At 44.6% G+C, this 14,076-nt stretch overlaps 1 protein-coding gene across 1 annotated transcript; it reads left to right on the forward strand.

Annotated features, from left to right (window-relative positions):
• The first annotated feature begins 358 nt into the window (after nucleotides 1-358).
• On the forward strand, nucleotides 359-7,290 carry cysltr2b (cysteinyl leukotriene receptor 2b). The gene is made up of 2 exons (XM_071358143.1): nucleotides 359-546; nucleotides 1,892-7,290. Exon 2 carries the CDS (start codon nucleotides 1,922-1,924, stop codon nucleotides 3,185-3,187), a length of 1,266 nt encoding a protein of 421 aa, XP_071214244.1. The 5' UTR covers nucleotides 359-546; nucleotides 1,892-1,921; the 3' UTR covers nucleotides 3,188-7,290.
• Nucleotides 7,291-14,076: the final 6,786 nt, after the last annotated feature.

Raw genomic sequence — 14,076 nt, forward strand, 5'->3', positions numbered from 1 at the left:
CAGCCACCAGAGTTTTATAATAATAAAGATGAATTCATTTCTTGACTGATTTGAAACTGAGTTGCAGAAAAAGTACTTGTCTCACCAACAAATAAACAAAGTTTTGAAAATGGAAAGTCAATAAGCAAGTGTTAATGAATGCAGAAATACAGGCCATACAGACACACGTTAAGACACATACTATTGACTTGGTGTCTGGTAACTAGGAATGCTGGGGAGGGAGGCAGGGGGGAGGGGGCTATACAGGCATCTTTTTTCTCTAATTCATCTTTAAAAGGACATATGTTGCTTTACTGGAAGAGCCAAACTAAATGGGCGGGGTGAACGACAACATGACAAGTGTTATTATGAAACGACCAACCGGGGAGACAGAAAATCAAGTGCTTCTAGGGTTGATCCTGCAGTACACGGCTCAGCACACTCCACTCTGTAATGAAGTCTCGCTGTGGCAGTAGGTACACCCCTGGATCTGAGATGAACAGCTGCTGATCGTCAACACAGTGTTGACTGAAAAGTCAGGGTGCTTCTCATCATTAGTGTATCACAGTAGGTACAAATCAAATCGTGGTCAAGTTTTTTGTTTTAAGATTGATTGTTGTTGCAACTTATGGCTCTGTTTTGGCATTTTGGCATTTTGCTACAGAATGTGTCCCGTGTGGCTCAGTTGGTAGAGCATGGCGCTTGCAACGCCAGGGTTGTGGGTTCATTCCCCACGGGGGGACCAGGATGAATATGTATGAACTTTCCAATTTGTAAGTCGCTCTGGATAAGAGCGTCTGCTAAATGACTTAAATGTAAATGTACAATGTGTATGGAAGATTATTAAGAAAATACATACACAAAGTATTGAGTATTTTAAGATTCTAAATGCTGTGTTATGGGACAATTCTTACAATATTGAGAGTCCATGGGATGGGAGTGTGAAGAATTTTGGCAGGTAACAGCCTCCTCAAATTTATAGCAGAAACTATTTACACTCAGGCCATTTGGCTTTTACAAATCTCCTGAACTAACCAGATTTACCATTTTAAGTTATTGTTCTGCTATTGTTCTTATGCTTTACTTAAGGGTTACAGTTAATCACTCTCTTCTCCCACTATTTATCTCTCTCTATAAGTTGCTATTGTTAAGAATCGTTTCTTATCACAAGTGAAAGCAAGTTTACAGTGCGGGGCAAGAGAGGACCGTGGTATTTGAGAATGTTTGATTTTGGAGAAGCAAAACTCAATTGTGGTCCCAGACGATGTGGTAGATCAGTGATAACTGAACAGGGTTGGCAGCTTCTATTATTATTTATATGATGTAACGTGTCATCAGGATGAAAGGAAATGGTATTTAGAAGTCTAAATGTCAAAAAGTCTCGTGACCACAGATATGAGGAAAGGCTTTGAAACACTCCTGTGGTGTGAATGCGGATCAAGTGAGTTTGAAACCTGCTTGTCGCACTCCAACTTCCGCATGAATTCTTTCACCCACGGAGGAACACTTCGTGCTGCTGTGTAACTGTCTCACTTTTTCCCCCCCATTATATCAGTCTCTCTTTTGTGTGGACTCAAGGAAAAGTGCATGTGCAACAGCTAATGGGGATCCTAATAAACTGATCTCTCTCTCTGCCTCTTTCTCAATTCAATTCAATTCAATTCAATTGACTTTATTGACATGGCAAGTTATTATTACTTACATTGTCAAAGTATACATATCGAAAAATGTAAATAAAATATATATGTATATATATACACAAAATATATATATATTTATATATAAATAAATGGTGGGACTAACAGCAATAATAATTTCTCTCTCTCTCTCTGCCTCGTTCTCTCTCTCTCTCTCTGCCTCGTTCTCTCTCTCTTTCTCCCTGTCTATCTCTCTTTCTTTCTCCATGTTTTAGGAGCAATCTAAAAGGATTAAATCAGTCATCATGGAAGATGGAAACGTGTCCTCTAACTGCTCCATCAGCATGTTCAAACACAGAGTCTACCCACCCATATACCTCGTCATCTTCCTCCTCGGCCTCACCTTCAACCTCGTCTCCCTCTGGTTCTTCGTCGGTGTCTGGAGAAGTAAGAAAAGGTTTACTCCTGTCAACCTGTACATGGTCAACCTGCTGGTGTCAGACTTGATGCTGGTGTGCTCCCTGCCACTCCGGGCCTTCTACTACTTCATGGAATCTAGCTGGGTGTTTGGAGACATCGCCTGTCGAGTTATGTCCTACATCTTCTACATCAACATGTACGGGAGCATCTACTTCCTCATGGTGCTGAGTGTGGTTCGTTTTGTGGCAATCACCCAGCCGTACAGGTATATGAGCATGCAGAATAGCCGTAATTCCTGGCTGGTGTGTATTTTAGTCTGGCTGCTGGTGTCGCTAGCCTCCATCCCTATGCTGACTTCAGGGACCGTCATAGATGCTTCTGGTAGAACCAGGTGCTTGGAGCTTAATCCAGAATACAAACTCATTCAGATCCGCACGGTGATCATAGCTAACCATGCCACCTTACTTCTGGGCTTCATTGTGCCCTTTGCAGTGATCTCTATCTGTTATATATTTGTGGTGCGTAGCCTGCTGAAGCTGAGGAAGTTTGAAGGAAGGACGAAATCCCACTTCAAGAAGTCCATGTCCCTAGTTGTAATAGTCCTTAGCATCTTCCTGGTGTGTTTCCTGCCCTACCACGTCATGCGGACTGTATTCCTGGAAGCTGAGATGCAGGTGAGGGATAAAGGGTATGGAGATTCCTGTAGGTACATAGAGCGTGTACGCCAAGCAGCTGTGATCACTCTGTGTCTCGCAGCGGGGAACAGCTGCTTGGACCCACTCCTTTATTTCTTCGTTGGAGAGAACTTCAGGGTTTTCTGTCAGGGTGCTTACAAGGAGATGGAGGCAAAGTCATTGGCTAAGACGGAGGGAAAGAGGAAGGTTCCGACGACAAAGCTACAGGAAGGGACACGTCCGACGACAGAGCTACAGGAAGGGACACGTCCGACGACAGAGCTACAGGAAGGGACACGTACGACGACAGAGCTACAGGAAGGGACACGTCCGACGACAGAGCTACAGGAAGGGACACGTCCGACGACAGAGCCACAGGAAGGGACACGTCCGACGACAGAGCTACAGGAAGGGACACGTCCGACGACAGAGCTACAGGAACTAAACACTCCAAACAGCTCCAGATCTGATAGTTAGCCCAGGACAGGTTGGAAGTGAAATATGACCATATTTGATGGCTTTCAGAAGAAACCCAAGAAGGGAATATACAGGTATATCAATACAAATTATGTGTCCCACTGTGTATGTATCCAGTCCCCTCCTCATGAATTGTTTTATCTAATTGTTGTAGGCCTAACAGGTTTACTATCAGAATATTCTGGGACTTGTCCAAGCCTGAACCGTTGCAATATACAGGTTAATATGTACCTTAGTCGTGTTCAAACAGCAACTTCTGGAGAAATCAGACACACCCACCATTGGCAGGGTACAGACCGAACAGGATTGGACAGCTCTGTAGATTCTGAATGGAAAGCACCAATCAGCATGAATGAGTGATAAAGTAGAGGTCAAATCAAACTTTATTTGTCACATGCTCCAAATACAAAAAGTGTAGACTTTACCGTGAAATGCTTACCCACAAGCCCTTCACTCTTTTTGAACTGTAGTGTTGGTTAAGAAAATATTTACCAGGTAGACTATAATAAAAAGTAACACAATAAGAATAACAATAACGAGGCTATATACAGGAGGCACCGGTACAGAGTCAATGTGGAGGCTATATACAGGGGGTACTGGTACCGAGTCAGTGTGGAGGCTATATGCAGGGGGCACCGGTACAAAGTCAGTGTGGAGGCTATATACAGGGGGCACCGGTACCAAGTCAGTGTGGAGGCTATATACAGGGGGCACCGGTACTGAGTCAGTGTGGAGGCTATATACAGGGGGCACCGGTACAGAGTCAGTGTGGAGGCTATATACAGGGGGTACCGGTACAGAGTCAGTGTGCGGGGGTACAGACTAGTTGATGTAATTTGTACATGTAGGTGGGAGTGAAGTGACTATGTATAGATAATAAACAGTGAGTAGCAGCAGTTTACAAAAAAGGAGGTTGGCAGTTGTATTATTTGTTCAGCAATCTTATGGCTTGGGGGTAGAAGCTGTTGAGGAGCCTTTTGGTCCTAGACTTCGTGCTCTGGCACCGCTTGCCGTGCGGTAGCAGAGAAAACAGTCTATAACTTGGGTGTCTGGAGTCTCTGACAATTTGATGGGCTTTTCTCTGACACGGCCTATTATATAGGTCCTGGATGGCAGGAAGCTTGGCCCCAGTGATGTACTGGGCCATTCGCACTACCCTCTGTAGCTCTTTACGGTCAGATGCCGAGCAGTTGCCAATGATGATGCAACCGGTCAGGATGCTCTCGATGGTGCAGCTGTAGAACCTTTTGAGGATCTGGGGACCCATGCCAGATCTTTTCAGTCTCCTGAGGGGGAAAAGGTTTTGTTGTGCCCTCTTCACGATTGTCTTGGTATGTTTGGACCATGATAGTTCACTGGTGATGTGGACACCAAGGAACTTGAAACTCTCCACTACAGCCCTGTCGATGTTAATGGTGGCCTGTTCGGCCCGCCTTTTCCTGTAGTCCACGATCAGCTCCTTTGTCTTGCTCACATTGAGGGAGATTTTGTTGTCCTGGCACCACACTGCCAGTTCTCTGACCTCCTCCCTATAGGCCGTCTCATCGTTGTCGGTGATCAGGCCTACCACTGTTGTGTCGTCAGCAAACTTAATGATGGTGTTGGAGTTGTGTTTGGCCCCGCAGTCGTGGGTCAACAGACAATACAGGAGGGGGCTAGTACACACCCCTGAGGGGCCCCAGTGTTAAGGATCAGCGTGGCAGACGTGTTGTTGCCTACTCTTACCACCTGGGGGCGGCACGTCAGGAAGTCCAGGATCTAGTTGCAGAGGGAGGTGTTTAGTCCCAGAGTCCTTAGCTTAGTGATGAGCTTTGAGAGCACTATAGTGTTGAGCGCTGAACTGTAGTCAATGAATAGCATTCTCACATAGGTGTTCCTTTTGTCCAGGTGAGAAAGGGCAGTGTGGAGTGCGATTGAGATTGCATCCTCTGTGAGTCTGTTGGAGAATTGGAGAATGCTGTTGATGTGAGCCATGATAATTACCTTGATAACTAGTTTATAATAGCACTAAGGCACCTCGGCGAAGGCTGTATCCAGGTGTTGCGTTGTGCTTCAGAACAGCCCTTAGCTTTGGTATTGTGATGGCTAGATCTTATAAACCCAGGGTCGTTACAGTATATTGGCCATATACCCCTACCGCTGCCCCCTCGGGCCTTACACGGTATATTTGGAATTCAATGGCTATTAGTTCATTTTTGTTTGAGCTGCTTTTTGAAAGCAAAAGTCTAATTGAAAAACGTATTTGTTTTGATTAAATTCGATGTTCATAATAGCAAACTAGGACTGATGGTTTGGTCAACTAAACTAGCACGTCTGTTTGGTTACCACGGCAACTACCGTAGCTATCTAGTAGACTTGCTAGCTACTTCAGTGGATGTTGAACACATTTCTAGCGGCAAATGTGTTAAATTATAGCCATGGTATAAAAGGGATAGGACGTTATGCTTCTGTGGAAAATAATCCAACTCAGGAGGAAGCAGGTGCAGAAAGAGCGTTTGGTGCAAGGTAATAAAAAAGAAGACCAAAACAGGAGACGCGTACTGAACATGAAAACAAACCAATACTCTCTGACTACTGAGGCCACAGAGGGCTAAATAAAGAGAAGATAATCAAGGTGATGATGAAGTCCAGGTGTGCGTAATAATGGTTGCCAGGGCCGGTGGTTAGTTGAATATCCCTTACATACAATATTCTTTTGAATAACAAACAAAGAGCCTACATTAGCCTATCAGTAACACATAATGGCCTACCTGGGATGTTTATGAGGGGGATTTGAGTCTGCAACATTGGGCTAGGGAACTTGTAGCTTTCAACAACAAAAAAACGAAGTTAACCAAAAATGAAAATATCCAACCTCTCAAAAGCTGCCTTTCAAGTCTCCCTGATCTCTCGAAGTGCGAAACCTCTGATCTCAGATGGTTTTGTAGCTTGGTGACAAACTGTCCACAGACAGAGATGGCCCTTTCTGCCTCCACGATGTCGCCTTTATGGTGGGGAGCGCCTTAGTCAGCTGGTGGAGGTGTCCCGATCTTTGTTTGTTGCATCAAACAATGCCAGCTCCTTGCATAGCCGCGGGAAGAAGGGATGCTGAAAAATCACTATACAAAAAACAATAATATATATATTTCTTTTTTAATGGAGAACATTTTTTATAATCTCACAAAAGTAGTACACTGGGTCTTTACAAGTCCTGTATTAGTAGATCTATAGCTGTCTGTAGCACAGGCAAATTATTATTTATAAAAATGTGATCCTTGGAGAATCTTGTGCATGTCATCACTTCTCTCCCATGTCGGGAGGGCGGTTCAGTTGTCATGGAGATCACTTGTTTGTAAGTTTGTGGCCTCCGCTTGTACACTTCAAGAAGATGCTCCCTACACAGGTTACTTTACTCAAAGGTTAAACTACATCAAATATTCCCGGACACCTCACCACTGTGCAAGAGGTGCAAGCAGGATGAGGGGACGTTGACCCACTTATTTTGGACATGTCCTTAGTTACATGCTTACTGAGCTCTCGTTTGTGATTACTTGTCTAAAGCCTTCGATAGAGTTATAGCCCCAGACCCATTGATCGCTGTTTGGTACAGTTGATGGGAATAACCAGGAAGGGAAAGCTGTCTCTCTTTGTACTCTATTAGCCAAAAGGCTCATATTGTAATTTTGGAAATTGGAGACTGTACCGACCTTTGAAATGTGGTTACGGGATTTAGGGAATGTAATACATATGGAAAAGATTAGATACAATACCTCCAATAGAAGTCCAATGTTATAAAAAATATGGCAGCCGATACTGGTTCAATGGTCTATTCCCCCTTCACCACTGGGTTGATGATCTGCTGCTACTGTGTGCTGTACTCCACTCAATATTTACTTTGGGTTTAACTACACTGCTTGTAATGACTATATGCTGTCTTCTTATAATATGTACCACCTAGTAGGATTTTTATTTTTGTATATGCGAGTTAAGTTTTGTTTTGTCCTGTACATTTGCCATCCCATTCAACACTACAATGAATGTCAATGTTTGTATCTCCGTCTTCTTTTTTCTGTTGGAAAATAATAAACATATTCAAATAATAAACATCATCATGATAAACGTGATCTTCGGGCCTGCTCTCTGACTCTGCATCTTCCTCCTTGGCCTCGAGGTCTTCGACAAGGCCATTTGCTGCGATGGCCTTACTGAAGACATCGTCGGGTAGTTTGCTCAGAGCAGATGGATTCAGGAGGTACCTGTAAATATATAAATCCACAAAATCACTTTCACATAGGTAATTGCATAGTCTGATGATTTACCGAAGATATAATCATAGGCAATTGTTGTAGCCTAAACTATGAGTGTTTTTATAAGAAGGAATAAAACAGATTTATTATAGGAAACTGAATTTGATAAACGAATTAATTTGCGTACTACTAAGCTGTTTTTTCAACCCACAATGGCGGAAGGAGGAGAAGATATCGATTTGGTCGAGGATATAATTATAACACCATTCTCAAGACGAACTTTTCAAGAAAAGTTAGACATTGTAAGGAGAGGTCGCCCGACGCCACAAAGCCTGTCACAGGCGGGAAAGCCACTTTCAAAGTTTCAACTACGAGCGCTGTCAATGGCTCACAGGCTCCGAGAAGCACTGCAAACTGTACTGCTGGGAATGCCTATTATTTGCAAGTGATCGATTTGGTGTTTGGAGCCACACTGGCTTTGCAAACTTGAGTTGTCTAACCAAGGCAGCAACGAGACTCCAAAGTACGGCTGGGCACTTACAAGCAATTGTGCTTTTGAAAACTTTTGGGGACACCGGAGTGGATCTACAGCTCAAAAAACAAGCGCGCAGGGCAACGGAGCTGCACAATGAAAAGGTGAAGGGAAATATTGAAAAGACTCATTGATTGTGTCATGTTTTTGGGTAAACACTGTTTACCCAAAAATGTCAATTTGTCAATTTCAAGGTGACGCAATGCCTGGTTATACTGCGTTTCTGTCTAAATGTATAGTGTCTAGAGCCATGGCATCATAATGATGGTAATAAGAGGTGGATTAATTCGGGAGGGACTGTGTAGTACCTCACTGAAGGCCCAGGCCCCAGGCCCACGGCACGCCACTGCACTATATGCATATGTAACCGATGTGAAATGGCTAGCTAGTTAGCGGGGTGCGCGCTAATAGCGTTTCAATCGGGTGACGTCACTCGCTCTGAGACCTTGAAGTAGTTGTTCCTCTTGCTGTGCAAGGACCACGGCTTTTGTGGAGCGATGGGTTACGATGCTTCATGGGAGGCAGTTGTAGATGTGTGCAGAGGGTCCCTGGTTCGGGGCGAGGAGAGGGACGGAAGCTATACTGTTACACATAGGAATAATAAAATATAAATGAGATACAATTGCAAGCCTATGCCTGAAGAGGAAGACCAGGTTATTTTGCATCCACTGGTTGAATCTGGTCTCGATGGTATCTCCTGGCAGATCGGGGTTTTCATCCAGCGTGAACCGAAAGATTCCATCTGCCATGATGAGTGTGGTGCCCTGCTGGTTAACTCCACGGCCATTTTGACAGGTTTGAGACAGGTGAAATTAACTCTTTCAAAAGTTTCAGCTGTCCATCACTCACAAGAAGTCCTGGATTGACGTCAATTAGAGCCTTGGACACTGATCTGTGCAGCAGCCCACATCGCTCCACCATAAAGGCGAGACTGTTCCAGTGGGTGCGACAATACAATATCAGGGACAGTTCATTCTCCGTCTCCTGTTGCACGCAGGCCTGAAGCTTATCATTGCTGACTGTGTGTAACGGATGTGAAATGGCTAGCTAGTTAGTGGTGGTGCGCGCTAATAGCCTTTCAATCGGTGACGTCACTCGCTCTGAGACCTTGAAGTAGTGGTTCCCCTTGCTCTGCAAGGGCCGCGGCTTTTGTGGAGCGATGGGTAACGATGCTTCGTGGGTGACTGTTGTTGATGTGTGCAGAGGGTCCCTGGTTCGCACCCAGGTCGGGGCGAGGGGACGGACGTAAAGTTATACTGTTACATGTGGCCCTGTGAAAGTGACATGTAATCTTTCGGATCCTTTCCAGTGTTGTACAGATCATCTCTCACATGGGACAGGGCTCCGATTCCCTCTTCTTCTTCCGTCAGTTTGCTTTATCTTGGCCAGGTCGCAATTGTAAATGAGAACTTGTTCTCAACTTGCCTACCTGGTTAAATAAAGGTTAAATAAATAAATAAATAAATGTTTCAACATCATCTCCGCTGTCATCATCACTGGTAAGTGGCTGCTGTAACGGATGTGTAACGGTTCTCATTTGCTTGGACGACAAAGGACACAGTGCTGTTCTCTTCCACGGTTTATTCTGCAGACACAACACAACACAATGTGTAACCTTCAGAGAAACTGAAAATTCATCATGAAATCCACATCAAAGTTGAACAACTCTTTGTCTTTTTTTAATAATAGTTGTAGAAAAGCTTTAAAAAAAAAACAGTTACCTTTATTTAACTAGGCGAGTCAGATAATAAGAACAAATTCATACTTACAATATGCATCGTTACATCCACAACAAAATGACTACAGAGGAGCGCTCAATTTATAATGACTCCCTCTGGTGGTCATAACACAGCACCGCAGCACATGGGCTCCACATATACAGTCACATAACATTGGTCCATAACAGTTTGGGAGCACGTACCTGAAGACACACACACACACACACACACACAATGTGTAAACCTCAGAGCAACTGCAAATCCGCCATGAAAACACATTTACACTTCACGAGGTTACTAATCTCACTAGCAAGGAAAAGTACAGGATGGACGCTAGCTAGCCTTTAGCGTACATGTCCATACAATTGTAAATACAGGGCACAACTCTGTAACACTATCATATAACATGTCAACATCGATAGTGATTATAAAAACAATATCGTTTTCAGCCTTAACATACATTAGGTATCATTTTAAAGGTGAAAACACTGGGTGCAGCATGATACATACGTCCATCAAAGTTGAACAACTCTGTGGCTGAATGCTGCGTGATCACGCAGACATATATGCACAAAGATGCAGTTACGCAAATAATACAGCAGGTGGCTCCACAACTACACATTCACACACACACACACACACACACACACACACACACACACACACACACACACACATACATACACATACATACACACACACACACACACACACACACACACACACACACACACACACACACACACACACACACACACACACCACACACACACACACACATACATACATACACACACACACACACACACATACACACACACACACACACACACACACATACATACAGTCGTGGCCAAAAGTTTTGAGGATGACACAAATATTAATTTTCACAAAGTCTGCTGCCTCAGTTTTGTATGATGTCAATTTGCATATTTAGGTTAGCCTAGTGGTTAGAGCATTGGACTAGTAACCGAAAGGTTGCAAGTTCAAATCCCCGAGCTGACAAGGTACAAATCTGTCGTTCTGCACCTGAACAGGCAGTTAACCCACTGTTCCTAGGCTGTCATTGAAAATAAGAATTTGTTCTTAACTGATTTGCCTAGTTAAATAAAGATAAAATAAAAAATAAAATATACTCCAGAATGCTATGAAGAGTGATCAGATTAATTGCAAAGACCCTCTTTGCCATGCAAATGAACTAACTGAATCCCCCAAAAACATTTCCACTGCATTTCAGCCCTGCCACAAAAGGACCAGCTGACATCATGTCAGTGATTCTCTTGTTAACACAGGTGTGAGTGTTCTTGAAAGGTTCTTGAAAGTAGCACAGTTGGTGTTCTGGTAAGACAAGAGTCCTGTACTTTAAAAAAATAGATATTTATTATATATTTTTCCCTTATTTTACCAGGTCTCCCGTACTTGACCATCACTGACGTTCCATTGGTGGTGCTACATACGATGTAGTCTACTCTAGTCTCTCTCAGTAGTCTAGTTCAGGTTGTACCTACTCAGTTGACTATTTACCCCTTTCAGTTGGCATGCTACCACGGATCCAGTGGCGGTCGGTGCCGTTTAAGATGAGGGAGGACGATTTGTTTTTTCATGAGCACATGGCCTTATTTCTATTACAGCATATTGGATGACTGTCATTCATATTCCATTCACCCAGTTCAATGTAACAGCGATAGGTTTAGGCTACTACATGATACTAGAATGTTCCCCAAATATCTCAAAGTGCTGTACAGAAACCCAGCCTAAAACCCCAAACAGCAAGCAATGCAGGTGTAGAAGCACGGTGGCTAGGAAAAACTCCCTAGAAAGGCCAAAACCTAGGAAGAAACCTACAGAGGAACCTGGCTATGAGGGGTGGCCAGTCCTCTTCTGGCTGTGACGGGTGGAGATTATAACAGAACATGGCCAAGATGTTCAAATGTTCATAAATGACCAGCATGGTCAAATAATAATAATCACAGTAGTTGTCGAGGGTGCAGCAAGTCAGCACCTCAGGAGTAAATGTCAGTTGGCTTTTCATAGCCGATCATTAAGAGTATCTCTACCGCTCCTGCGGTCTCTAGAGAGTTGAAAACAGCAGGTCTGGGACAGGTAGCACGTCCGGTGAACAGGTCAGGGTTCCATAGCCGCAGGCAGAACAGTTGAAACTGGAGCAGCAGCACGGCCAGGTGGACTGGGGACAGCAAGGAGTCATCATGCCAGGTAGTCCTGAGGCATGGTCCTAGGGCTCAGGTCCTCCGAGAGAGAGAAAGAAAGAGAGAAAGAATGAACCTACCAGGTACAACCCCAAATCCGTAAACACAGGCACCCTCATAGATATCATCCTAACCAACTTGCCCTCCAAATACACCTCTGCTGTCTTCAACCAAGATCTCAGTGATCACTGCCTCATTACCTGCTTCCGTAATGGGTCTGCGGTCAAACGACCACCCCTCATCACTGTCAAATGCTCTCTAAAACACTTCAGCGAGCAGGCCTTTCTAATCGACCTGGCCCGGGTGTCCTGGAAGGATATTGACCTCATCCCGTCAGTAGAGGATGCCTGGTTATTCTTTAAAAGTGCCTTCCTCACCATCTTAAATAAGCATGCCCCATTTAAAAAATGTAGAACCAAGAACAGATATAGCCCTTAGTTCACTCCAGACCTGACTGCTCTTGACCAGCACAAAAACATCCTGTGGCGTACTGCATTAGCATCGAATAGCCCCCGTGATACGCAACTTTTTAGGGAAATTAGGAACCAGGAAAGCTAAGGCTAGCTTTTTCAAACAGAAATTTGCATCCTGTAGCACAAACTCCAAACAGTTTTGGGACACTGTAAAGTCCATGGAGAATAAGAACACCTCCTCCCAGCTGCTCCCAGGCTAGAAAACACTGTCACCACCGATAAATCCACGATAATTGAGAATTTCAATAAGCATTTTTCTACGGCTGGCCATGCTTTCCACCTGGCTACCCCTACCCCGGTCAACTGCCCTGCACCCCCCACAGCAACTCGCCCAAGCCTCCCCCATTTCTCCTTCACCCAAATCCAGATAGCTGATGTTCTGAAAGAGCGGCAAAATCTGGACCCCTACAAATCAGCCGGGCTAGACAATCTGGACCCTCTCTTTCTAAAATTATCTGCCGAAATTGTTGCAACCCCTATTACTAGCCTGTTCAACCTCTCTTTCGTATCGTCTGAGATCCCCAAAGATTGGAAAGCTGCCGCGGTCATCCCCTTCTTTAAAGGGGGAGACACTCTAGACCCAAACTGCTACAGACCTATATCTATCCTACTCTGCCTTTCTAAGGTCTTCGAAAACCAAGTTAACAAACAGATCACCGACCATTTCGAATCCCACCGTACCTTCTCCGCAGTGCAATCTGGCTTCCGAGCTGGTCATGGGTGCACCTCAGCCACGCTCAAGGTCCAAAATGATATCATAACTGCCATCGATAAGAGACAGTACTGTGCAGCCGTATTCATCGACCTGGCCAAGGCTTTCGACGCTGTCAATCACCACATTCTTATCGGCAGACTCAACAGCCTTGGTTTCTCAAATGACTGCATCGCCTGGTTCACCAACTACTTCTCTGATAGAGTTCAGTGTGTCAAATCGGAGGGCCTGTTGTCCGGACCTCTGGCAGTCTCTATGAGGGTGCCACAGGGTTCAATTCTCAGGCCGACTCTCTTCTCTGTATACATCAATGATGTCGCTCTTGCTGCTGGTGATTCTCTGATCCACCTCTACTGAGACAACACCATTCTGTATACCTCTGGCCCTTCTTTGGACACTGTGTTAACAAACCTCCAGACGAGCTTCAATGCCATACAACACTCCTTCCGTGGCCTCCGACTGCTCTTAAATGCTAGTAAAACTAAATACATGCTCTTCAACCGTTCACTGTCCGCACCCTCCCGCCCGACCAGCATCACTACTCTGGACGGTTCTGACCTAGAATATGTGGACAACTATAAATACCTAGGTGTCTGGTAAGACTGTAAACTCTCCTTCCAGACCGACATTAGGCATCTCCAATCCAAAATGAAATCTAGAATCGGCTTCCTATTTCGCAACAAAGCATCCTTCACTCATGCTGCCAAACATACCCTCGTAAAACTGACTATCCTACCGATCCTCGACTTCGGCGATGTCATTTACAAAATAGCCTCCAACACTCTACTCAACAAATTGGATGCAGTCTATCACAGTGCCATCCGTTTTGTCACCAAAGCCCCATATACTACCCACCACTGCGACCTGTACGCTCTCGTTGGCTGGCCCTCGCTTCATACTCGTCGTCAAACACACTGGCTCCAGGTCATCTACAAGTCTTTGCTAGGTAAAGCTCAGTACACTGGTCACCATAGCAGCACCCACCCATAGCACGCGCTCCAGCAGGTATATCTCACTGGTC

This window comes from Salvelinus alpinus, chromosome 21, assembly GCF_045679555.1.
Source record: "Salvelinus alpinus chromosome 21, SLU_Salpinus.1, whole genome shotgun sequence".
NCBI classification, from domain to species: domain Eukaryota; kingdom Metazoa; phylum Chordata; class Actinopteri; order Salmoniformes; family Salmonidae; genus Salvelinus; species Salvelinus alpinus.

Excerpts from the sequence above, each read along its gene's own strand:
- cysltr2b (XM_071358143.1), top strand. The coding sequence starts at position 1,922 with ATGGAAGATGGAAACGTGTCCTCTAACTGCTCCATCAGCATGTTCAAA.